Source organism: Nicotiana tabacum, chromosome 6, assembly GCF_000715075.1.
Source record: "Nicotiana tabacum cultivar K326 chromosome 6, ASM71507v2, whole genome shotgun sequence".
Lineage (NCBI taxonomy): Eukaryota > Viridiplantae > Streptophyta > Magnoliopsida > Solanales > Solanaceae > Nicotiana > Nicotiana tabacum.
Genome location: NC_134085.1, coordinates 181,867,738 through 181,894,782, shown reverse-complemented (window position 1 = coordinate 181,894,782; position 27,045 = coordinate 181,867,738). Strand labels below are relative to the sequence as shown.

The window sequence follows — 27,045 nt, the reverse complement described above, 5'->3', positions numbered from 1 at the left end:
GTGTGTGCAAAATTTCAGGTCATTCGGATGTGGTTCGGCCGAGTTTTTGATCGGAAGTGTATTTCTGAAGTTTTTGGAAATTTAGGCTTGAATTCGATGAGTTTTGGATAATTTGATGTTGTTTGAGGTGTTTTGATGATTGGAACAGGTTTGAATAATGTTATGGAATATGTTGGCGTGTTTGGTTGAGGTCCCGAGGGTCTCGGGTGAGTTTCGAGTGGTCAATCGGACCACTTTGAGCCTTAAGAGAATGTAGAAAATGCAGGTTCATGTTGCAGAGAAATTTGCCATTTCCGATTGCGTAGGTTATATCGTGATCACATAGAAAGATTTGGGAAGGCCAGGAATTTAGCCTTCGCGTTCGCGATAAGGGCTTCACGTTCGCGGAAGGCTGGGATGTAGTGTATCGCGTTCGCGTGAGAGCAATCGCGATCGCGTAGAGGAATTTAGGGTCTGAAGGTCTTTGTGCATCGCGTTCGCGTAGAAGAGAACGCGTTCGCATAAGTGTGGAGGGCTGAAACATCACGTTCTCAGGGCCCTTGTCGCGTTCACATAGAGTATTTTTGGTGAATTTAAAATTTGTGCTACGCGATCGCGTGGCTAGTGCCGCGATCGCGAAGAAGGTTTTTGAGTGCTCGGCAGAATGTTTTAAAAAGGCTATTCCGCGATTTTGAGACTAAGAACCTCCATTGTTGAGTAATTTTGGAGCTTGGGAGAGCTAATGGAAGAGGGATTCAAGGGGAAACACCTGGAGGTAAGATTTTTGAACTCAATACTCGATTATTATGTGAATTCCACCTAGAAAATCATGAAAACTAAGCCAAAAATTGAAGAACTAGGGCTTGAGAAATTGGACTTTTGATTTGGTATTTGAAGGACCATTTGGGGTCGGGTTTGAGAACTTTTGATATGTATGAATTTGTGGGGAGATAAGAAATCTAATGATGTGAAAAATTCTGAGTTTCGAGAAGTGGGCTTGGGGCTCGGGTTTTGGTAATTTCAGGATTTGTGCCCGTTATGGATTATTTTCTTTTGCGCTTCGTTACCTTAGCATATTGTGATATATTCGTCCTGATTTTGGATAGATTCGATGCGCGTGGAGGCCAATTTGAGGGCAAAGGCGTCGCGAGCTAGAGATTTCGCCGGTTCGAGGTGAATAATGATTGTAAATGATGTTCTGAGGGTTACAAACCCTGGATTGCACATCGTAGTGCTATATTGAGGTGAGACACGCGCTTGATGATGAGCGCGGGGTCATTTACTATTGGGGATTGTGACTTGGTCCATCCCGATTGATGATTTTATCGCGTATTTGACTGAAACTTATTTGTTATTATCATGATTTGGGCTGATTGCCATATTTGGGCTTCGTGCCAACTATTTGAACCCTTCGGAGATTTATCACTACTTCCTCACTGTATTGACTTATTACTTGACCTCAGTCCTGTTGTTTTCCACTATTTTACAACTCAGCCACTTTTACTCAATTTTGATACTTAAATGATATTTCTAAATGATGTTTTGGGCTGAGAACTACTGTTTTACCAATGCTCGAGGGGCTTGTGATAATTTTCGGACTGAGTGCGGCCGAGAGGCAGATGTGAGGATACACTGATTGATATGAGGCCGAGGGCCTGAGATACATATACATACGCCACGAGGTGGCTTGAGTGATGTGAGGCCGAGAGCCGAGAGTTGATGCCACGAGGTGGCTTGATATAGTGCTTGGGCCGTAAGGGGCCCCTCCGGAGTCTGCACATCTCCAGTAAGTACGGGTACCCATTGTGATCTGAGAGTGAACACGATGGGTTAATATTGATCTGAGAGTGAGCCCGAGTGGCTGATATTGTTCTGAGAGTGAGCCCGAGGGGCTGATACTGTTTTGAGAGTGAGCCTAAGGGGCTGGTACTATTTTGAGATATTGCCCGAGGGGCGAACCTTTATGTGTTCAACTTTCATATTTACTTGTCATTTTACCTGTTATACTATGGTATTTGTGCCCGAAGGGCGGATTTTCTGTGCTTATCGGCACCAACTATTTTGCATTCATTTACGTAACTGTTGAAAAAGTCATTTTCAAAAGAGGTTTAAACTGAGCTAAGATGTTTCTAAAGATTTCACAACTTCATTGTTTTTTTCTCAAAAGTTTTTACACTGCTTCTATACAGCGTGTTGATTTGCATTACGTGATTTCTTACTGCTCAGTTGCTATTTACCTTTATTACTCACTAAGTCAGAGTACTCACTTTACACCCTGTACCTTGTGTGCAAATGCATGTATTTATGCAACGGTAGTGGGTTTGACTGATCGGAGGCAGAGTTACCAGAGTTTAGCAAGGTGGCTGTCGACGTTCGCAGCGCCGCTTTTCTCCCTCTTTGTTCATTAGTCCTGTTTTGTATATTTCAGACCTTTTGTTGTAATTATACTCGAATAGATGCTCGTGACTTCTGACACCCCGATTTGGGCTATGTCGGGTTGTACTTCCGCTAATTATTATCATTAAATCATATTTAAACTGCTTATGAATTGTAACTGCTTTAATAAGATGAATTGGGTTAGTTGGTTGGCCTTGTCCTCACGAGAGGCGCCATCACGACCGAGTCCGGGTTTGGGTTGTGACAAGTTGGTATCAGAGCTTAGGTTACATAGGTCTCACAAGTCATGAGCAGGTTTAGTAGAGTCTCGCAGATCTATACGGAGACGTCTGTATTTATCCTCGAGAGGATGCAAAACCTTTAGGAAAACTTCACATTCTTGAATTCTTATTGTGCCCTTTGATTCAGCTTGAAATGTAACTCTTTGAATTCCCTCCACTCATTCGCATGCGCGCATGAGCGCTCAGTATCAGATGTGCCTTGATGGCTTGTGATTCCCTGATCGAGGGGCAAGATGTGATCTCTGTAAGTTTGATGTTGGGCCAGTCTGGAGGACTTGAGGCCGGATCTTTGCCTATGGCTTGAGCACCGAGGTGCCGATTGTGTGAGCAAGTGTTTTGAACTTATATGTTCGGTGTTGTCCCTATTAGTAGAAGTGATGGCTGAATAACTATGTGATGAGTATGTTAGTACTGCGAGAAGTATCCATAAAGTTTGGAAGCAGCGAGAAGGATCTGCTGAATGATAAAAGAACTATTAGGTGCTTGAATTCCATCTTGATTCGAGGTATAGCCCGAGTTATGGTGTATGAAACATCTTTCCATGCTTCCCAGTTGAGGGTGAAGTAGATTTCATGTTACGGTATGAGTTCACACTCAGGAAGACTAAGTGACTACGTACGGTTTATGACGGTGGAAGGTATACAGTAATGTTAGTTGGAGGCAAAGCAGGAGGGTTATCTCCTGCGGAGTGCTCTGAGATTGTGTGATCCTTATGTTGTCTATTAGAAGATCTTATTTACAAGTGAAGTATATGTGTTGAAACTTAAATTTGGGTCGCTTAAGAGAGTGGGCTTAATTATTGCGAGGATGAATGCGAGATTTGCAGAAGATTTAAGGTACCAGATGGTCGGTGTTTCACGAGCTTATGAAGGATCGAGTTTAACCTCACTAGGGTATTATGGCAGCAATCGAGTGTATGCGTTATGAGCTATTGAGTGTGTTTTAATCTATGGCTTCGAGCCAAGTGGGGGAGTCTGCTGTTGATTAGTTGATTGGACGGTTATGTGCTATGTTGGTCCCAGTTCGAGGCGTTCGGGCGAATCAGTTATGGCCTACGGAGATTGAGACCGAGGATGGCTCGAGTAAAGGAAAATTTTGACGAAGGTTATATTATGCCTCATAAGTGTGTGATAATCACGGGATGTCTTGAGTTGTGGTTGGCAAGAATGCTCGGTGCATAGGACAGGAAGTTACTTGGTTGTATTAGGATGAGGTTACAATCTGCGGTGTCGGAGTGCCAATGAGGCACGTATTGTTTGGTTCCTTTGATCAGACTAATTGTAGTTTAAATAGAGTGAGTGACTCTCGAGAATAGTTCTAATATGTTCAAGGTTCTACATGTAACAATTGGGTATTGAAGTTGTATATGTGGTCAGGAACTGAGTTTTCATCTGGGAGATGTCAAGACTTGTGGTATTTCTATGTTAATTATGGGATTCTATGTATCAGTATCAGGAAGGTAAAGGTAATGAATTTAGATACGTAGGAAGTTCTTCAGAGTAAAGTATTTTGGAATGTGGTGCTTTTGGGAATATTTAAGAAAGTATTCAGTGGCTTATGAGCCTTAGTCAGTGTGGTTTTATGTTTGAGTCTCGTGTGGTGAGTCGGGGTTGAGGAATTGAAGTATTATAGCAAGAAGTAGTATCAAATTGAAGGTAAATCAGAAGGAACCGGGGTGGATGGTATAGCTTGGTAGTGGACCGGACCGGTATGGTAAAGATATGATTAGCTCCTTGGGTGTGTTCGGGGTAATGAGTTCTACAGGTATTTCGCGGCGATGCTCGTAGGTCTTGATGGCTTGCGTAGCTTGGTCTAGTTAGAAGGACTCAGTCCTAGTAGTTTAGTTTGTGCAAATGGAATTCAGAGAGTTCTTGTTGATTTCTACCGTGGTTGGAGATGTGTATTTTCTACGAGTGTAAGAAGCATGGGATGTGTAGTGACTTTTTTCTAGATGGGATCGATGGAAGTTCTTGGCTAGATGGGTTACAGTTCAGTCCTGAAAGGAAGTTCATAAAACTCTTAGGTAGCAGGTAGCCTCAGATGGTTAAGGAAATGGTATCGCTAATTGGAAGTGATTTGACGAGGGGATATGTTTCAGAAAAAGGCAATATGATTAAGTTGATGGTACTTTGGTAGTATTGCAACGCTTCTTGGCAGATCGGCTGCTGATATTTGAGTTTGCTTGACAGCACAGAAGAATTTTAGAGTATCTCTCATGGAATGATTGGGTATTAGAGGTGTGGTATGTATTCGGACGACGGAATTGGGATCGGATATGGTGATTCGTATGCTATATGGAGTTGGAGACTGGGAATTCTCATATTCAGGCTATGTTGTTGTTGTGGATCGCGTGTATAGGCACCGTTTAGTGACTATCGGGGTTTGGAGACCCCAGTGGATCTTTTATGCTTGGTATGTTAGATTTTGTCAGTGATATTGGGGTCAGAATGGTTGTCTCCATGTTGTATCATTCTGGATTATTGTGCTAAGGCGGCGCTGTTGGCTATGCCAGAAATGCCACGGTTTGAGTGGCGAGGTTCGACGGATTTTGTCCTAATAGAGTGGTTTTATACTTCGAAGACCCAACGAACGACTGGGAAGGATGGTCTTTCTTATTTGGGCCTTCGTGATAGATGTCAGTGCAGAGGCTCCTACCATGGATTCAATTCCGATGGTGAGGGATTTTTCGGATGTGTTTCTTGTGGCCGAGCATGTCACCGGGCAAGGTTGTTGTTTCGGTATTGATTCGATATCGGGCACCGTATCGTATGGCACTGGCGGAGTTATAGGAGGGGAAGGAGCAGCTTCAAGTTTCCTTGATAAAGAGTTTGTTGGCAGGCCAATGTGGATGTGTGTTCTAGCTTGAGTCGGCTTGGTTGGCCCCGAATTGTATTGTTGAGGGATATGTTGATTCGACCGTTATTGAGCTTATTAGCGATCTGGGTAGATCTATGAGTTACCTTTCTATGCTGCAAGACGTATGATTTATTGGCACATATGGTGTGGTTCTATTGGGGTTTCATAGTGGAAGTCGAGCGGGGAGAGTAATTGGGTGTTGCTCGGTGAATGGCATATCGGTTATGTCCTATCGGGTTTGCGTGGTATATGTTATTTGTTTCACTGTGGGTATAATGATTTGCTTTGGTTCCAGACATCAAATTGTGCGTGGTTGTCACTTTCGAGCATAGTGACTTGAGGTGTTTGTGGAGCAGTGTTTGATAGGATCACGCATTGCAGCAAAGCTATGTGGAGATATGACCTTGCGGGTTAGATTCGTGTGTTCTATTTCTATGATGCGATTCGGGTTCTTAGCCTTGTGTTGTGGCGGTACTGGTGAGCTTAGGGTACAGCTCTTTCGTTTGAGTCATTATTTTCACGATTTGAGTATGTTCAGGACGTTTCTTATTGGTGCACGTATTATGAAAGTTGTGGCTTAGGCCTGTATTGATGTGTCATGTCACCAGAGTGGTGCGTTGGATTAGCGGAGATCATTGGAATCATTGATAAATATGAACGGATTCGATTTCAGCATGTTGGAAGGTATATATCAAGGTTCGGCTCGGAAATTGCTATGGTATTTGCCAAAGGAGAAATAGCTTCATGAATGGTTGACCTGAGAAATGGTCGTGGTTAATTGCGTATCTCATTTATTGTTGGCAGTATATGAAAGTGTTGGAATGAAACTTTAGTTGATAAGAGGTTTTCTACCAGTATTCGGTTGTTGTGGGCAGCTGCTGTGAATAGAAGTCATCCCTACAAGTGTTTGAGTTATGTGGTATATCATGGGATTGCTCCCGAGGTTGCAGGCATGGGTTATTACAGCTGGTTCGGGTCTATTCAGAGTATAGGTATGAGGTTTTGATCGTATTGATGGTTTCAGAAGTGAAAATGTGGTTCTATGGCTTATGGGCCAGAGTGGATTGTGCAATTTCAATTGAAATGTGTTATCGGAGCTATATGAGATAGGGTGACGTTGTATCACCCCCGGGTATATGCATGGTAAGGTTATTCAACGATTGGTTGGATTATAGAACAACTCTGGGCACGTTCGAGGACGAACGTATGTTTAAGTGGGGAAGGATGTAACGACCCGACCGGTCGTTTTGAGCTTTTGCACTTTGATCGTCAGTTCTCGGGCATGACTTGCCCCGTGTGATGTGTTATGACTGATGTAGATCGTTGGTTTTGGTTTTCAGGAAAATCGAACGAATTTGGAAGAACAGTTCTCAACTTGTAGTTTGAAATTTGAAAGGTTTGACCAAAATTTGACTTGTTTGTATATGATCTCGGATCGTAGTTTTTATGATTGGTCTAGATCCATTAGGTGATTTGGGACTTAGGAGAGTGATCGGAATGCATTTTGGAAATCCGTAGAAGCTTTAGGCTTGAATTGGCGAAAGTGAGATTTCGGCGTTTTCCGGTGGATAGGTGAGATTTTGATATAGAGGTCGGAATGGAATTCCGAGAGTTTCAATAGCTTCGTTATGTCATTTGGGATGTGTGTGCAAAATTTCAGGTCATTCGGATGTGGTTTCGCCAAGTTTTTTATCGGAAGTGTATTTCGGAAGTTTTTGAAAACTTAGGCTTGAATTCGATGAGTTTTGGGTAATTTGATGTTGTTTGAGGTGTTTTGATGATTGGAACAGGTTTGAATAATGTTATTGTATATGTTGGCGTGTTTGGTTGAGGTCCCGATGGCCTCGGGTGAGTTTCGGGTGGTCAATCGGACCACTTTGTGCCTTAAGAGATTGCAGAAAATGCAGGTTCAAGTTGCAGAGAAATTTGGCCTTCGCAATCGCGTAGGGTGTATCGCGATCGCATAGAAGGATTTGGGAAGGCCAGGAATTTAGCCTTTGTGTTCGCGATAAGGGCTCCGCATTCGTGGAAGGCTGGGATGTAGTGTATCGCGTTCGCGTGAGAGCAATCGCGATCGCGTAGAGGAATTTGGGGTCTGAAGGTCTTTGTGCATCGCATTCGCGTAGATGAGATCACTTTCGCGTAAGTGTGGAGGGCTGAAGCATCGCGTTCGCAGGGCCCTTGTCGCGTTCGCATAGAGTATTTTTGGTGAATTTAAAATTTGTGCTACGCGATCGCGTGGCTAGTGCCGTGATCACGAAGAAGGTTTTTGATTTCTGGGCAGAATGTTTTAAAAAGGCTATTCCGCGATTTTGAGGCTAAGAACCACCATTATTGAGCGATTTTGGAGCTTGGGAGAGCTAATGGAAGAGGGATTCAAGGGGAAACACCTGGAGGTAAGATTTTTGAACTCAATACTCGATTATTATGTGAATTCCACCTAAAAAATCATGAAAACTAAGCCAAAAATTGAAGAACTAGGGCTTGAGAAATTGGACTTTTTATTTGGGATTTGAAGGACCATTTGGGATCGGATTTGAGAACTTTTGATATGTATGAACTCGGGGGAAATAAGGAATCTAATGGTGTGAAAAATTCTGAGTTTCGAGAAGTGGGCCTGGGGCTCGAGTTTTGTAATTTCGGGATTTGTGCCTGTTATGGATTGTTTTCGCTTGGGCTTCGTTCCCTTAGCATATTGTGATATGTTCGTTCTAATTTTGGATAGATTCGACGTGTGTAGAGGCCAATTTAAGGGGTAAAGACGTCGCGAGCTAGAGATTTCGCCAGTTCGCGGTGAGTAATGATTATAAATGATGTTCTGAGGGTTAGAAACCCCGGATTGCACATCGTAGTACTATATTGAGGTGAGACATGGGCTTGATGATGAGCGCGGGGTCGTTTACTATTGGGGATTGTGGCTTGGTCCGTCCAGATTGATGATTTTACCGCGTATTTGGCTGAAGATTATTTGTTATCATCATGATTTGGACTGATTGCCATATTTGGGCTTCGTGCCAACTATTTGAACCCTTCGGGGATTTTTATCACTATTTCCTCACTGTATTGACTTATTACTTGTACTCAGTCCTGTTGTTTTCCACTGTTTTACAACTCAGCCACTTTTACTCAGTTTTGATACTTAAATGATATTTCTAAATGATGTTTTGGGCTGAGAACTACTATTTTACCAATGCCCGAGGGGCTTGTGATGATTTTCGGACTGAGTGCGGCCGAGAGGCAGATGTGAGGATACACTGAGTGATATGAGGCCGAGGGCCTGAGATACATATATATACGCCACGAGGTGGCTTAAGTGATGTGAGACCGAGAGCCAAGAGTTGATGCCACGAGGTGGCTTGATATAGCGCTTGGGCCGTAAGGGGGCCCTCCGGAGTTTGCACACCCCCAGTGAGCGCGGGTACCCATTGAGATCTGAGAGTGAGCCCGAGGGGCTGATATTATTTTGAGAGTGAGCCAGAGGAGTTGATACTGTTCTGAGAGTGAGCTCGAGGGGTTGGTACTGTTCTGAGATATTGCCCGAGGGGCGAACCTTTATGTGTTCATCTTTCATTCTTACTTGTCATTTTACCTGTTATACTGTGGTATTTGTGCCCGAGGGGCAGATTTTCTGTGCTTATCGGCACCAACTATTTTGCATTTATTTGTGTAACTGTTGAAAAAGTCATTTTCAAAAGAGGTAAACTGAGCTAAGATGCTTCTAAAGATTTCACAGCTTCATTATTTTTTTCTCAAAAGGTTTTACACTGCTTCTATACAGCATGTTGATTTGCATTACGTGATTTCTTACTACTCAGTTGTTATTTACCTTTATTACTCACTGAGTCGTAGTACTCACTTTACTCCCTGCACCTTGTGTGCAGATGCAGGTATTTATGCACCGGTAGCGGGTTTGACTGATCGGAGGCAGAGTTACCGGAGTTTAGTAAGGTGGTTGCTGACGTTCGCAGCACCGCTTTTCTCCCTCTTTGTTCATTAGTCATGTTTTGTATATTTCAAACCTTTTGTTGTAATTATACTCGAATAGATGCTCGTGACTTGTGACACCCCAGTTTGGGTTGTGTCGGGTTGTACTTCCGCTAATTATTATCATTAAATCATATTTAAACTGCTTATGAACTGTTTAACTGCTTTAATAAGATGAATTGGGTTAGTTGGCTGGCCTTGTCCTCACGAGAGGCGCCATCACGATCGAGTCCGGGTTTGGGTCGTGACAGGAAGTCATAGAACTTGCTTTCAGTCAGAAGAAGATATAAGCAAGGAAGAATTGGCTTAGACAACTTGAGGTTGAGACCAGTAATATTTTTATTTTAGTTTGATTAGCATACATCAAAAACTTCCTGTTTTGACTCATCATTTTTATTGTTTATACTTTGCAGCCTCATACTCATCTGGACCAAAAAGAAAAGTATATTTCATACACTGAATTTGTTAACCAAGAGTTTATTCTATTTTTGATGGCTGATATTCAAAGGTCTATTCCATCAATACTTGACGGGTTTGAACGGATCAAAGGAAGATTTTGTTTTATGCCTTTAAGAGGAACTTTGTTAATTTGAACCAACATATTGTGTAGTAGAAATGGCCTTTTTCAAATGTACTAATACATTTGTCTAAGAATCAGAATATGGCCAATCATCCAAGATTGCATTTTCTTACTAATGCTTTCCTCACTAGCTATTTTCTAATGGATACATATGTTTCCTTATGACTTGAATGTATGAATATCCAATGGATTTACATGCTCATAAAATAATAGCATTTGCATGTTCTTTTATGTCTACCGTATTATTCAAGTAATATTCTTATAAAAAATTATATTTAATATTCTTCGCGCAATGCGCGGGTACAAATACTAATTTGTATTAAGATGGAAGTTAAATTAACAGCATTTTATATATAGTATAGTATAGTAGATATGGTTAGATTTCCTACAGTAAAGTTTAATCATCACGTTTACATCCCGTCAAAATTTTCAGAAATACCCCTACCTATGTAGACTGAATCAATGCAAGTATTAGTAGCGGAATTAAAATTGTTATCCCTACTTTAGGTCTTCCTATTAAATTTGTTATCACTTATCATAATATTCTACTTTTAATGTCAAAGGTGAATGGGACATTTTCCTTTCGGAAGTGAAAAGGATTAGTAGAATTAGCAGAACGTGATTAAAAAATTGCATTAAGGAGACGTACTTGTATTTTTTCTATATTTTTTTTTAATTCAATGTAATCCTGTAGAATTTTGTTTACCAGTTTGGGGCTCTTTTGCCTATAGCCTGCTTGTCGAAATGCCCAAACCAATTATTTTGTAACTTGCCAGCGCTTTTTGTCCCTCTGCTGCAATGAACGAACTGATTGCAGAGCGATATGGCGAAATTACAGCGTGGCTGATAAATGGTTAAGGTAATTTGTACTAACATCATTCTTAACCAATTCAATAACCAATTTATTGGGTATTATTTTCAGCATGTTTTTTTCTACTTTCCCCTGTATACATTAACATGATGAACTACAAGCAGAAACTGTTAACCCCTAAAAAGAATATGCTATTTGGTACTCAGTGGAGTTCCGGTGGAGAAGGTGCAAATGAACTTCCATTGCTGAGGTGTAATGCTGCCTAAAGGTGTGTCCTTTACATTGCCAATACCGGTAAGTGTGATATTTCTGTTATTGAACATTGTATTACTAATTTGTTCATCAATGTCGTATTGAACACTATCCATATGAATTAGTTACGCAGACACCTATTAGAAAATTGGCCTAAAGAAGAACACCTATGTCAGGAACACTTTACTACTTAGTAATAACTGCCAGTATAAGCAACGGGGACTTTCGTTTATTGCAGTGTTTGTATCTACCTGTCATCCTGAAATGAAATGCTAGCCATGAGTCAAAGTCCTAAAATTAATTGATGAAATCTTTCAGTTTGTACATTTATTCCTACATGTTATTTTCGTATGTTGTAAAAAGGAAAGTTCAGCTTCCCAGCTATACAGACACTCGCAACTATATCAAATATATGCATACCACCACCTTATTTAGGTGCCTCCCGTTTGGATCCTACTCCTCTGAGCCACTCAACAACCTCTGTTATAGCTGGCCTTTTGAAAGGATTGTGGTTGACACACATGCAGGCAACATCAAGCACTTTAAGCATTTCTTCTTCGAAGCCCTTGTCTCTCAGTAGAGGATCAAATATTTCTTCTTGTTTGCCCTCATTTCTCATTTGCTGCACCCATACAACCAATTCCCTCGACATCTTTGATTTGGTCATGTCCACAGGTCTTCTGCCAGCCAGGAGTTCTAGCATCACAACTCCAAAACTATAGACATCCCCTCTCAAAGTGGCTATCCATGACTGACTGTACTCCGGTGGGATGTAGCCGAGGGTACCAACCAGTTCAGTGGTTACATGAGTATGGTAAGGAAGAATCAATCTGGACAATCCAAAATCTGCAACATGTGCTTTAAACTTTTCATCAAGGAGGATGTTACTGGATTTGATGTCACGATGAACAATGTGTGGTTCGCATATCTGATGCATGTAAGCCAGTCCAAAACTCGCCCCCTGTGCAATCTTCAGTCGAGTTGGCCAATCAAGTAGGGATGCTCCATCAGTCTTCTCGTGCAACCAGTAGTCCAGACTTCCATTTTCCATATAGGAATAGAACAGCAATCTACAGCCATCATGCACACAATAACCTTCAAGAGAGACCAAATTCTCATGTTGGGCAGTGGATAAAGCTTCCACCTCTGCCCTAAATTCTCTTTCAATTAAACCCATATCTCCTGAAAGCTTCTTAACGGCCAGTGTAGTTCCATCTGCTAAAGTTGCTTTGTAGACCAGACCAAAACCTCCACAACCAATTATGTTTGCTTGGTTGAAGTTATTTGTGGCTTTTAGTATGTCAAAAATTGTGAGATCCTTAATCTGATTCTTATTGGTTGGAAACATAACAAGCATGCTATTATCCTTACCGTTCTCGGCAGACAATCCAGAGGTGGAGTTGTAGGACACAATATCCAAGTCATTTTTCTCAGCGTCACCTCTCGGAAGGATCCTCCTCTTGGAGAATATCCATAATGCTGTGACAATAAGTGTTAAGGCAATGCCGAAGGAGATCCCTAGGATTAGTCCAATTATAATTTTCATTTTTGGGCTTTTTCTCACTGCTGAAGGTTGTGTAGTTGCCGATTGGTCAGTGCAACTGTGCTGCAGGATTTGACCGCAAAGTCCTGGATTCCCTAAGAAACTAGTGACAGGAAATGTGTCAAACTGACCTCCCGTTGGAATAGGGCCCTCAAGATTGTTGTGAGCAACACTGAAAGAAGACAAAAAATGAAGACCCTTGAGTGATGAAGGAATTTCACCCGAGAGGTTGTTTCCAGATAGATCTAGTTTCTCCAAGTTAGTGAGGTTGGATATTGTTTCCGGAATGTTTCCTGAAAAGTTGTTATTGCTCAGATCAAGAACAAGGATGTACTTCAGCTGACCAATCTCAGTTGGTATAATGCTGTCAAGGCTGTTATGTCCGAGGTAAATAGCTGGTGGCAGGTTTGACAGTTGATTATATTGCTGATTTGAGGCATTGTTTGGCTGAACAAAAACAGGCAACTCTAAAGCACTTCTTTCTATCTGATCAGCAGCCCCCTCTGATGCCAGTCTTTGCAGTTGAGTAAGTTCTATAGGGAAGCCTCCATACAGAAGATTTTGAGACAAATCCATGTAAAATAGATTTTGTAGAGTCCCCAACCAACCTGGAATTTTGCCTGTGATTTGATTCATAGAAAGGTCTAGAACTTCTAACTTCCTAAGTTTAACCAGCCATGTCGGTATCTGTCCAGTAAAATTGCAACCACCCAAGCCCAGAATTTGGAGATTTTGAAAATCTTCAGACCCAATTAAGTTTCCATCATCGGGCAATGTTTCATTATAGAAGTTTATGGTGAGGATTAGTGTGGTAAGATTCTTACAACCCTTAAGGACTTCTATTGCCCCTGCAAAATTGGTTAGGCTGTTATTGGAGACCGAGAGGAAGGACAGAGATTGTAAAGACATTATGCCAGGCATGATATCTCCCGTCAGCTTGTTAGTAGCCAAACGGATTGCAGTTAATGACCTGCATGAAAATAAGCTTTGTGGAATGCTTCCAGTGAAGAGGTTATTCCCAAGGTCAATTGTGCCGAGTCGACTGAGGTTTGAGAAATCAAGAGCTGAGAGTTCACCTTCCAAGAAGTTGACCCTTAAATTGAGCACAGTGAGACGGGTGCAAGCCATCAGTGAAGGGGGCACAGTGCCATTTAGAAAGTTTATATGGAGGAGCAACTGCTCCAATTTGGTGAGCCTTCCGATATCTTGAGGGATCAAACCTGTCAATTCATTGCCATAGAGTGCAAGGATTCTGAGGTTGACGAGGTTGACAATTCCTTCTGGCATGGGTCCAGAAAATTTATTGGCAGGTAAAAAGATTTCCTGCAGTGTTGACACACTATAAATATCATCAGGAATGGATCCTGACAGATGGTTGAATCCTGCTCTCAGAGTAACCAAATTGGAGCAACTTCCAAATCCTTTGGGAATCTGTCCCACGAATTCATTGGAGGAGAAATCAAGAACTCTGATGGCTGCAGAGTAGCTGCAGATAAAGGAAGGTATTTGACCAGAGAAGCTATTATTGCTAATATCAAAACTCACTAAATTAATTGCTGGCTCGAGAAATGATGAGCGGATTGTCCCATTGAAGTGGTTGCTGGAGAGATTTAATAACTGGATGGGTGATGGCAATCTATCAGATAGGGGCAATTGTCCTGATAAACGGTTATAACTCAAGTCAATGATCTGCAAGCTACTAAATGACTCGAAAAATCCATCCGGGAGGGGACCAAAAAAGCGATTATGTGACAGGCTGAGTTGCTCAAGTTTGCTCAAGTTTGCAATAGAAGGTCTAATGCTTCCAAAAAGGCTTCTTGATGGAAGCAACAGACTGATTACTCTGCCACTATTATCACAACCAACACCTTCCCAGGTGCAGCAATCAAAAGAAGAAGACCAATTCAGAGGAGATGGAGAAGAGATAGCAACAGAGAATGATAACAAAGAATCACGATCAAGTTGATTGCAGGAGGCATGACAAATAGTAGCAACAGAAGAAATTAGAAGTACAAGAACTGTCACTGTTATTAGGTAAAAAGAGTTACGGTGGGGTAAAGATGAAGAAGAAGAAGAAGAAGAAGAAGAAGATGAAGAATGAAGAGAAGTGAGGAGCATGGCTGCTCGAAACTGATGATATGTCAGACCAGATTGTAGGTGGCGGCTGTCTTTATTATCCGTGATCATTAATTTGGACAACTAAAGATGAGCAAGAAGAAAGACAGTTGAAGATGCCAAGATACTCCAATCAACCATGTGGGTATTTTTTTGCAACTTCTTTGTCCTGTCGATCGTGCAAGACTTTAGTCTAACCCCATGAAGAGGAGAGAGAGAGAGTAGTTGATGTTGACAAGGAGCAATTTTTATGTAAAAAAGCTGAGGTCTGAATTCTTGAAATAAAGCGTTTACTTTTGGGACGGCTGGATAGCTTGGTGGACTTTCTTTTTTATTCTGTGGATATTTGTATATTTGCCACCATCATATATACTAAAGCGTGTCATATACGTGGGAAAGAGAGAGACTTTACCATACTATTCTCCTCACTTCCTCCTTATTGAAATGCTTTTTCTCCCAATATGACTTGTCTTCTTTATTTTAATTTTATTCCCACTTGCACTAAGTAACAGATTATTACACTCGTTTATTATGGCATGTTGTGATTTTCAAAAGTAGCTTGCACCTATCAGCTATTATGGGTTTGTTGCTATCCGATTTGCTACATGATGGGTAGTAATATTTGGGAGGTGGAAAATGTCTCACATGATTAAGCAGAACCTTAGAGGTAGAGGAAGAGCCACATAGTATATATATCCTTTATTTTTTACATAGTATATTTATTGGTGACTGCATACTATAGACTCTTGTGGTCCGGCTCTTCCCCGGACCCCGCGCATAGCGGGAGCTAAGTGCACCAGGTTGCCCTTTATGTTTATTGGTGAAAGGGAATCTTGGGGCAACGTAAAAGTTGCCGACATGTGATTAGGAAGTCACGTGTTCAAGCTACAGAGACAATCTCTTGTAAAAATGCATAATAAAGTTATGTACATCATATCTAATTTGGTCCGGTCTTTTCCTAGACCCTACCCTTTTAAGTATGTTTATTGGTGCTCCATTTTCGATTTTTATGTAGCTGACTTCTCTCTGTACAAGCTGTGCTATAGTCACATGTTATGTTCTTCAACTGTTATCTGTGTGTGGACATTACTTGGCCCCTTGGTATTTTAATACTATTACTTGGCTCGTTGACCATTAAAGGAGTTTCCAGATCCATTCTCATTATTATTCTTTTTTAGAGAGAGAATGAAGGTTGGAAGTGAGTTTTTTCTATAATTAAAGGTTTAATTTTGGTACTTTGATTGTGTAAAAATATAGCCAACTAAACATAATTATTTAATAGTAAGTCAGGATTGGTGATCAGGTTGATATAGACATGTTCAATGGCTGCTTATTGGAGAAATTGCAGGGAAAGCATAGGCCAGAATCCCCGGAGTTTGACGGCTTCTCAAGTCATCTTCTAGAATAATTCGACAAATTTATTATTGGGGACAAATACTATAGGGTTAAAATTCCAAAAGATATTAGTATATAGGATCAGATCACTTATATGATAAATCTATACGATAAGTATTAATCCTTAATCTAAATTTACTATAACATGTTAAACTACGCTCCATCCCCGCAGGGCAGAGAACCCGTCGAGACAGACAGTGTAAACGACCTATATTGCCGGCGTATGTAATAAAAATCTAAAAAAAAATCCAATTTATTTCAAGCGGGGGAGTCGTATCATAATGGCCAATCATAATCCATTAGCGAGCACTGAGCCATCTCTGCGCATGATGGTGGAGGAAAAGGGATCACAAATCACCAAATAATAATTCAAAAGTCAAGAGTAGTAATAATAATAACAATAATCCCCTGTTGTTTTTTGTCAAAGGGGTTATTATGGCTTATGAGTTATGAGCATAGTGGGGGGAACACCATGAGATAGGAATCGCACACTAGGCAAACCCTTTCCCAAACATAATATATCTCATACAGCACCACCCAACAGACACAACCACAGCCACATCTTCACATCTTCAGATAGGATATCCTTAATAGTTCCAATAATAGTTTAGTTGCTATTTGCCAAGATTAAATTAGTTTATATTGAGGTGGTCATATTTTAAAGAGTTTTGGTGAACATATCAGAGAAACTCAGAAGTAATATAGTTGAACCACCAAAAGGTGGAGTGAAATGGTAAAAGCTTCTCCACACGTAAGAAAAGATCTGAGTTTGTACCCTGAAATGGCATCAGGTAGTCACAGTTTACAATGTATTCAAAAATTAGTCAATTTATTCAAACTTCGGTACACGATATCCTGAAGTTTGTTTGAAGTTCGAAAATTGTAGCCACTTTTAAATATACTGTTTAAAATATATCCACAGTTTACAATGTATTTAAAGATTAACCAATTTTCTCAAACTTCAAGACACGACGTCCTGAAGTTTGTCTGAAGTTCGAAAATTGTGTCCACAAATTCGAATCTTATGTCCTAAATTTTAAATTAGCAGCTCAAAAATTTAGGATACTAAATCCTAAATTTCAAATTAATAGCTCAAAAATTTAGAATATTTAGTCCTGAAGTTTGGATGAATTGGCTAATCTTTAAATACACTGTAAATTATGAATATATTTTAAATAACATGCTTATAAGTGACTACTAGTACACTTTGCCCAAAAATAAACTCCTCTTAAAAAGGAGCGCCAAAACCCATATTATAGCGGGTTATTTACACGCGACTAGATTCCAAACGAACCATAATTAAAGTTAAAACTCAAAAAATATATAGTTGGTGTGTGAAGTATCGTCAGTCGCTTTCGAAAATCCCAGTTAAAAATGCTGAGGCCAACCACTAAAGTTTACCAATTTGAAGAGACCTGAAGAAGACCTGTCCATTTTCAAACCAAATGTTGTCCACCAGATGCAGATTCTAAGTTTATTCAAATCTCAGTCAAAGATCATCCATACCAGCTTCCCTTCCGTCTATATATTGTTCTACCAGAAATGCTTCATCAAACAATGCTGAAAATTACTCTATCCAATGAAAAAGCATTTGCATCCCATTGGTATCCTGGACCACATTTTATTCATACACTCAAATATTAACTTAAAACAGACTTCCCTTTTTATTATACTATTAATTTGGGTGGGTCGGGGAGGGGGGGAGGGGTAGTGAAACATAATGGTGCGCGTAGTATGTTGCATTCAATACGTATATAGTTACATTATAACATAATTATCACGACGTTACTCCAATAGATCATGAGACAACTACTGAAGACCACTGACCGCGATAAAGGACCCTTATGTGCAAGAGTACTGAAGTTAAAGATATCTCCTTGCTACAACACATTGATTTTATGCAATGAAAACTTTTTTCTAAGGATTACTATGAAACAATAGGAAAATTTTACAACAGTTACATCTCCTAACTATGACATTTGGAACAGCAATTTGAAGAAAGAAAGAAAGAAAAGAATAAATATATTTGTTTTATACCCTCACCCCTTTTTCTATCTTTTTTCTCCAAGTGGAAGACTAAAACCAGCTTTCTTACATTGCTGGGAATAATGGGATTGTTTGTCTGCTAAAGATACATGATACAACATTGATAAAACATTCAAGAAGTCAATAATAGCTCACTACCTTGAACATTCTGTTGTAACAAGCAAGTCCCTTCATTCCTCCAATCAAATCATCATTTAGGTAGTGCAGCTGGCCGGACTCATTGCTATTCATTTCACTGCCAGGAGTCGAGGAGCTCATTTGGCTGAGGCATGGGTATAACCATGGCTACTTAGTCTCCATCTACACCAAGTCCATTGTAACAATGGTTAATTGCCAATAAAGACAGTGGTAAGCAGGATCATAACTCATCAAAGCCTTAACTCACCAATGTCAGAACAAGCGTTTCGTATTTTCATGTTCCACTTAAAGTCTAATATGCAACTAAAGGAAGAGGGCTTGAGAAAAGGGAATCTAGCATTCAAACAAAAGTCAGTTTGGGACTCATTAAGGGTGACCAAATCGTGGTGACCTTTGTAACCCTTCTTTTTTTTCCTTTCTTTTATATACGTTGAACGCGATCTAGGTAATGTTTAGCTTGCACAAATTAGTACTTTTTCTATCCAAGCAAAAGAGAAAAGTTATCAGAATTAAAACACAACAATTTAAAATGAAAAGAAAATTCTAATGAGTCAAATGCTGAAAAATTGGTGGTAGCAGATAAAGCCGACAAGTTTTGCATCAAACAGGTTATGATAACATAGGCTTGTGAAAGGAGAAGTAGCCTCAACTGGCATATATAAAAATTATAAAGGAAATGGAATTTAATGGATGGCTCAGACTTCAAAAGGAACAAGGACAAAAGAATGAAACTAGGGACCTACCTTTGGATGGATCGACATGTACAAAGAAACTTGCAGCAACAATCAGATAGCATAGGATCAGCATCAACCCTTTAAAATAGTTTGATGTGCCTTCCTACAACATGTAAAGCAACATCAGAAATTAGTGACAAGCTTAAATTACATGGTTCGTTTCTTTTTCTTTTTTCTTTTTTTTTTTTGGGGGGGGGGGGGGGAGTGAGGGGTGTTAAGAAAGAACTATGTAGGATGCAAAACCTGCAACATGAATGCCACGACTAGCACTGTGATGAAGAGTGTAGCAGTCTCAAATAATTGGAAATTCAAGTCCATGGGCTTTCCCATAAACCAACCAACAACAACACAAAACGGTATCTGCATTTTCAACAGCACAAGAAATAAAATTACCAACAAAATGCACAAGCTCTACTATCTATCTCGAATAAAAACATAACCTGACTGACAAAAATTTACAGCGACGCAGAAAGATTACGTGCTGTCAGGAGAGTAATCAGGGAAATCCATACAAGGATCAATAAATAAATAAAAATTAATAAAAACTATACAATAACTTAAAAGGCTACCTCAGATAGTCAGAATGCATTAAATGTCTTACCACAAACATTGATATCTGAGTAGATGACCCAATTGCAACTCCAAGCGTGATGTCCTGCCAATGAGGATACATTAGTAACTATTTTGGAGCAAAAGAGAAAGTAAATTTAGTTTCCTAAGAACTCACAAGCTTATCTTTCATCGCAAACATGATTGCGCTGGCGTGTTCTGCCGCATTTCCTACAATTGGAAGCAAGATGACACTAATAAAGGACATGGGCATGTTCAACGAGTCAGATGCACCCTGAAAAAATATTAATGACATAGATAAATTACCACGAATAACAAAAATCAAACTTACTAAAGGATTCAAAGCTAATATTGAGTCCGTTTGCATTATGCACGTAGCTTAACTTTATTAGGTGCTTATGGGAGACTGTAAATCAATTAAGTCAGAGTTAAATAAGACTTCTCTAGCAACAATGAAATTGCGTTGGAAACTTTGTGGCTCTATCTAAACTCAATGCTGTTTTCATTTTTCAGAGTTCCAGGCTTCTTTTCTTCACCTGGTTTGAAAATGGGAACAAACCAGGTTTAAATTTTTGTGCCCCTATTTTGTTCTTCTTTACCTTGTGTGAAGTATGAATACTCCCGTTTCGAAAATTTTCTACTTTTATGCTGGTTCTCTCCTTTGCAGCTCTGTTAACATTTTAAATTGTTTATTAAATTATAGCCTTTTTTATATGTTCCAATATATGCTATTATTTGGTACCTTGTGCATGGTGGTGGCAAAATGGTTAAAAGAAAACAGTTAACCACCCATATTATCCACTAAAAATGGGTTGGATAATGAACTTTTTAAAAACGGGTCAAATATGGATAAAAACCATATTATCCATTTAGAAAATGGATAATCAATGGATAACTATTGGGTTTAACTTTTATATTTGTAAAACCTCAAAGTGGGGGTTTCTCAAGTTTGAAAGAATAGGAATTCTTCCAAAAGCGATCATACTCAAGAAGCCATGGATAATATCGTTACTCATATTATCCGCCGGTTAACCCGTTTTTTATCCGTATTAAATATGGGACGGGTCGGATAATTTATCCGCTTTTCATTACCCGTTTTGACCCGCCCCAAATCCGACCCGACCCGCCTGTTTGCCACCCCTACTTGTGCATATTCATGAATCACTACAATCTATGGATGTTGGTATTTTTGCCATGTGTTGTTTCCAGTTGTTTAGCAGGTACTAATACTATTTTCTATATAAATGTGATGTATGGGTCAGCTTGTGCACACCTGGATTATTCCACCAGTACCTGCTACCTCCAACCAACACAAGCACCAAGTACCGAGTAATCTATCCACCAAAGCTTAGGCAGAGGGAAAGAAATCACTAAATATTTTCTGCGTATACAGGAATTTAAACAATGGTCTCCTACAGTTTTGCACCCACTTCGTTGACTGCTTAGCCACAGCCTTGGGTGCTTAACAGTTACTAATACATGTTCAATTTTTATGATACAGTATCCAACTATAGTCGTGTTCTCTTGGTTTTTAGAAGTTCCATGCCCTTGATGTCTTCATGTGTGTGCTCGACATGATCCCCTTGAGGATCTGTGTTGTGTAGATTAATTTTCTGAACTAATTCAATAAAGTCAAATTAATCATTTTTTCAGTTTCACTTTTACAGACCTTTGGGACGAAGGACATACAATCCGAATCTCTAACTTCCATCTATGATTCCCCATGTCTGATCACTAGCCAACTTTTTTATAGTGTGGCTTCCCGGTGGAACCAAAAGCAATAATGAGGATTGGACAAGGAAATTTAAGGCAGTCAATATATGAAGGTCTACTGCAGCAAGGTTATCTTATCACGTAAATTTTTCTCTGATGACCTTAAAAGGGTGTCATGATAAAGGACCTAAAGTTAACTAGGAGGTCGACCACAGATATACCTTTATAGAACTAGTATATAAAAATGGCTTAATGTAAAAGAAACGAAAACGAAAACGAAAGGAAACAGGCAAATAGATCACCTCGATGGCATCTACCAGATATCCAGATAGCACTGATATCCATATTGTCAAAACAGCAAGCCACCCAATAGCTTCCCACTGGGTTATCTCAGGCGCCTCTTCTTCTTCAGAATTTTCTGGATTATTTTCTATATCCTGTTTCCATAAAAGATTAACTATTAGATCTACCAAATCATTAACAGCAACATAAACAACAATACATATTTTGGTATAAGTTCATCTCAAGAACTATTCGAAATATGTGCACTCTTCAGTCTTCATATGAAGCATTTGATTACTCCAATGAAAAACACAATGTAATGAAATAGCAGCAGTGAAATTTAGGAAAATCCAACAACTAAAAGTTAGACCATCTACCTCGCCCACGGAGCTATACAGATCAGGTTGACTCTTGAGCTGAAAGAATAGGTAGCTTGCATATGCTACCAGCATTATGCAACTGCTAAATCTTGAAAGAGCCAACTGTGACTTGCCAAAATGCACTTCCGTGTGGGTGAAATGAAGTACAGCTGGAAATAATAAGCCCATGACTGCCATCAACAACAATCCTGAGTTCACAATGGCAGTCGCCTGAAACATTTAAAATATAATGACCGATTGAACATGACAAAGAGGCACATAATGGCTGCAGTACGATAAGAGATCACACTGAACCATATTTCATTATATTTATTGATCAATAAAAGGCAAAGTATTGACTTATTGCAGATTTATTCAATGACCTGCATAGATGATTCAGAAGAATATGATCACCTTATTGAACACCTGGACTTTCTGGTGATGAATAATCCCACCACTGAAGAAAGCACACCCAAGCACCAAGAGCATATTCGATAAAATGGAACCCAACAAGGATTGTTTAACAACCCGCATCATTCCGTTGTTCAATGCATATAATGAGATTATCATTTCAGTTGCATTGCCAAATGTAGCATTCAGAAGGCCCCCAACTACAAATCAGGAAAAAATATAGTGTGCTGATAAGAAAATGAGAGACGCGTGGTTTGGGGGGGGGGGGGGACATGGGCTCCCACAGAATAGATACAGCACACGTGTAACTGACTCCTTCCAACAAATACAACAACAACAACAACAACCCAATACCCAGGGAGGGTAGTGTGTACGCAGAACCTTACCCCTACCCCGAAGGAGTAGAGAGGTTGTTTCCGAAAGACCCTCCCTTCCAATAAATACACATGTAACAATATCAAAACATGATGCACCATTCCAGCAAAGGACACTGAGACGAACTTCAAGCACAGCAAAGCATAAAAACCATTTTACAAGATACAACTGATTACTGACTGACCACTCCAACTGGCTTCAGTAACATAAGAGCAATTATTCAGAAGCTTGCTATCCATGAAGCTGGGGAGGGGACGGGAGAACCCAGAAACACCTTCCCCCAACTTAACTCACACAGTTCCATCCTGAAATAAGAAAAACATGTTCCTTCACACTCTTACTAACCTTGAGTATAGCATCCTGTCATATAGTCCAAATGCATTGCAAGCTACCAAACTTTGATTAACTAATTGGAAATAACCTATTAAGTTCAAGATGAAACCTAGAAATCGAACAGTGATTCAATTCGAGTACCTCAGCAGCATAAACAGATTCTCGAGAAGAAATCGAAGGACTACCAATTAATTGACCCTGGAAGTACAGAATGACAGCTTGACCCAACTACTTTAGGATCGAAACAGAGTAGAACCCTCAACAAACTTTATCTGGTTAAAAAGCAATCAATATGCATGAATGTGTAAGTCCAATTGCATTGCATTCTTACTATTGTGTCTAACAAGAAGATAAAAATGCAGAAACAAATGAAATGATAAACAAAAAGGGAGTACCTGTTGGCCCCGTATAGAATGCGAGCTGCCTGTAACAAGAGGATTAAGAAGGCCAATAAGCACACAAACTAGAACAGCAGCAGAAGAGAACTAAACTAACTTGGAGAACACGAGCTTACTCAGTCGCATAACCCAATCGCTCAGCTAAAGGTGTAATACCAAGTAAACTGAAGAAAAAGACCCAAGCCTGAAACGTCAAATTGTACCCAAAACAAGGATATAAGCAAAACTGAAATGGAAAAGAAACATGGACTATTAAAAAGGTGCATATGGAGAGAGCTTAAAAATAATCATTACATATTTTCCAGTAACATAGTGAAGCAATATGGCCAGGGGACCAAAAGGAAGCAACACATTGATCTTTGCTTTGATAATAACAACATATATACTCCTTAAAAGGCTGATCTGGTACATCTTTCTTAACACCCTAGAGGAGCGATAACCTCTGGGTGAGGCAATATGAGGTGCCTCATAGTGCAGAGTGTCCATTTTATTAGTAGCCTGAGATGAGCTAAATGGAATCTCCTCATCAGATTCAAGTTCTAGTTTCTCCCCAGCAGATCCCATTTTGAGTACAGCCTACAACTTACAATCTCCTGAAAACATGATAAATAAGTAAAAGCTGAATAATTGGAAGAAAAAAAAAGAATTAACAAAACGTGGGCTAATAGATAATTGCATACTGATTAAAGTTGTGATTTTTTTACTCTAACAGTACCTTAATTAATCAATGGAAGATGCTCAAACACAAGTTTACTAGGTCAGTACACCAGAAGAGACCAATTCAGAGACGAGTCAAAGCAAGTCAGCTGAGAGAAGAAGAATAAATAACGAGATTAATTAGAAGATTATGATGCAATAATAGGAAAAAACAGAATTTTGAAGTTGATTCTGAGATTGACCAGATCAAGATTTGTCACACTAGATAAAACAGAAAATAAAAACAAATATAACCAACAAAGAATAGGATAAAGATTGAAACTTTACCAGTGAAAACATCAACAAGTCGGCTAATGGAATCGTCTGCTTCACTTTATTTGGACAAGTGCAAGAATCGATTATCCTACAAATATAGTACTACATACAATAATCCTATTATAAGTGTAATTTCTCTGTGTTTTGTATAACATATACTACTACAAACTAAGGAGAAAAGGTTCCTGAAGCTTAGGTTATTGGTCTGAGATAGAGGTATTGGGGAACGGAGCCGACAATGGAAGAAAATATATCACATAAAGAAGAAAGACATGAAATTTCCTGGAAGAAGCGCCTAATGTGCTCATTTACTAATTTTCAAATTAAGAATTGATTATTTAGTACTAATAATTCTCTAATAAACATTGATTGGAAAAAATAAAGGTACAAATGCAAAATAGTGGGATATTTGGGGGTATTTTAAATTTCTGGGAATAGTAGGGGGGCAGACACAGTTTTATAGTGGAAAAGCAAGTGGGTTACATTGCAAAGTGAGGGATCAGAAATAGCCATATTTATAGTCACAGTTTCAAATGTAATTGAAATTTAGTTATTTTTCGTATAAAAATAAAATCTGAACAAAACATTCTTAAAAATCAAAAAATATTCCAGCATAATGCGGTGGAGTTCGAATTTTTTACATATGAGCTTCCATCATAATATGCTAGAAGTTTATATGCAGAAACTTCATAATCTCGCATATTATGCTGGAACTTTTCGTGTGCTGGAGTTTCAACATAATATGCTGAAAGTTTATATGCATAAGCTCCATAATCCAGAATATTATTCTGGAACTTTTCGTGTTTCGGGAAAGCATTAGTTATTTTTCAATGATTTTGTAGACCATGTTATTTTTCAATTATCAGTCAGAAATTGGCTAGCTCGCACTATTTTTAGTGCAAAGTGACAATTTCAATTATTAAAATGTATATTTAACGTAGTCTTGACTAAACATTGCATGTTGTGTTGGCCAACAACGACGGTGATTAGATCTTTCTCCACTACTCCGCCACAACCAGCCCTTTATCTCTTTATGGATAATAAATAAAATAATTCGATACTCCAATATATCTGCATTTCCTATTTTCCTGTTCATACATAGAAAAACCTCTATCAAGAATAGAATAAGAGATGTTTTGCATCATTTCTTAGGAATCTTTCGGTTAAATGTCACTTTAATTGTCAAATTAACTGTAATCTTTTTATAATAAAATTAAAAGTAGACAATATACAGTTTTTTCACTTCGATAAGAGGCAAGGGAGAAAAAATGGGAAAATTTACTCTTATTCGTTTTTTATCGGAAAGATGATAGAAGAACCTATAGTTTGTCATGTTACTGTTTTCTTTTTTGAGGTAATTTCTCAATTTCTTTTTTGGCTGAAATTGGGAAAACAACGTAACCCACGTTATCTTTACAATGCCATCTCCTTTAATTAATTAAAAAACTGCAGGGACTTTCCTTAGTAGTTGGGTTTGTTAGTTAAAAACAGTTATTAATGCAAATAAAGTGAGGGGATAACTACCTTTGTTATGTAGTTTGATCACGTCCAACTATGCCCTCTAAAAAGGACTCTGCGGACGTTGCAAATATAACCCGAGTATTACGCCCAGGGTCGAATCTACAGAGAGTTAACCTATCAATCACAATCTTTAGACCCACTAAACTCTTGAGAACCAATTTCCCAAACTTTTGAATCACAGTTGAAGGTTTCTTTACTAACTAAGATTGCAAGTAAATAACAAGTTGTAAACTAAAATGCTAAGGTTGTAAACAATGATGAGAAAAAGCTAAGGTAAAGATTTCCTCTATTGATGGAATCCCTTCTGTTTATGTTTCATACAAATTTCCCAACACAACTCTATCAATCATGAACACTTTTCTTACCGTAAATCTCTCCCGAGTAATCACAGTAATATACTATTGCACTCTCTATACATTAGCTAGCTTTAATTAACACATTTCACTTAAGATTGCACCCAAGGCTTCGTTATCCCTAATTCCGCCTTTAAACCCGCAGTTATAGATTCTTCTTATACTTTAGGAGTGGTGTTATTCAACAATAACCTACATATGCACTCTCTCCCGAGTTATGCACACTAAATAGGCACAGCTAATTGAGGATCCTGTCAATTAACTACAACAAGAGCATAGTTGAATAAATAAAGATTGAAACTAGCAATTTGTATTCACATAAACAAGAAGTTCATCCCCCAATAGGTTCCATCAAAACCTTAGACAAAAGATTTAGCTACTCATAACTATGGGTAAACAAACTAAGATAAGATCCATCATAAACTAGCAATCAAAATCAAAGAAAAGAAGAAAAATATTTTGGGTGATCTCTCACAATTGTTTTTCTTGCCAAGATACTCTAAAAATCAATACATCCCTCTCTTGGGCGAAGTCTAGTGTTTAAAATAGGGTTTTGGGCTAAAAATCCCGTGTTTTGCACTTTAGTCCCTGAAATTTCCGCCTCCTGCCGCGGTTCTGCCGCGATCGCGGTGGAACCGCGGCCAAAC

The 27,045-nt window shown here is 39.2% G+C and overlaps 2 protein-coding genes across 2 annotated transcripts; both read right to left on the bottom strand.

The window, feature by feature from the left end:
• Positions 1-11,363: 11,363 nt before the first annotated feature.
• Positions 11,364-15,205, bottom strand: LOC107788233 (tyrosine-sulfated glycopeptide receptor 1-like). Its single transcript, XM_016609908.2, has one exon. It carries the CDS (start codon positions 14,868-14,870, stop codon positions 11,568-11,570), a length of 3,303 nt encoding a protein of 1,100 aa, XP_016465394.1. The 5' UTR covers positions 14,871-15,205; the 3' UTR covers positions 11,364-11,567.
• Positions 15,206-18,087: 2,882 nt separating this feature from the next.
• On the bottom strand, positions 18,088-24,940 carry LOC107788232 (vacuolar cation/proton exchanger 2). The gene is made up of 13 exons (XM_075256075.1): positions 24,537-24,940; positions 24,268-24,358; positions 23,847-24,145; positions 23,669-23,736; positions 23,550-23,578; positions 22,450-22,646; positions 22,054-22,266; positions 21,697-21,831; positions 19,839-19,955; positions 19,713-19,766; positions 19,355-19,471; positions 19,121-19,214; positions 18,088-18,539 (listed from the first exon to the last, which is right to left on the bottom strand). Exons 3-13 carry the CDS (start codon positions 24,114-24,116, stop codon positions 18,529-18,531), a joined length of 1,305 nt encoding a protein of 434 aa, XP_075112176.1. The 5' UTR covers positions 24,117-24,145; positions 24,268-24,358; positions 24,537-24,940; the 3' UTR covers positions 18,088-18,528.
• Positions 24,941-27,045: the final 2,105 nt, after the last annotated feature.

Coding starts and splice junctions, on each gene's coding strand:
- LOC107788233 (XM_016609908.2), bottom strand. CDS start 14,870: ATGATCACGGATAATAAAGACAGCCGCCACCTACAATCTGGTCTGACA.
- LOC107788232 (XM_075256075.1), bottom strand. CDS start 24,116: ATGGGATCTGCTGGGGAGAAACTAGAACTTGAATCTGATGAGGAGATT. Junction 23,737..23,846: donor ACTATGTTACTGGAAAATAT/GTAATGATTATT, acceptor TTGACGTTTCAG/GCTTGGGTCTTTTTCTTCAG. Junction 21,832..22,053: donor TGTATAGCTCCGTGGGCGAG/GTAGATGGTCTA, acceptor TTATGGAAACAG/GATATAGAAAATAATCCAGA.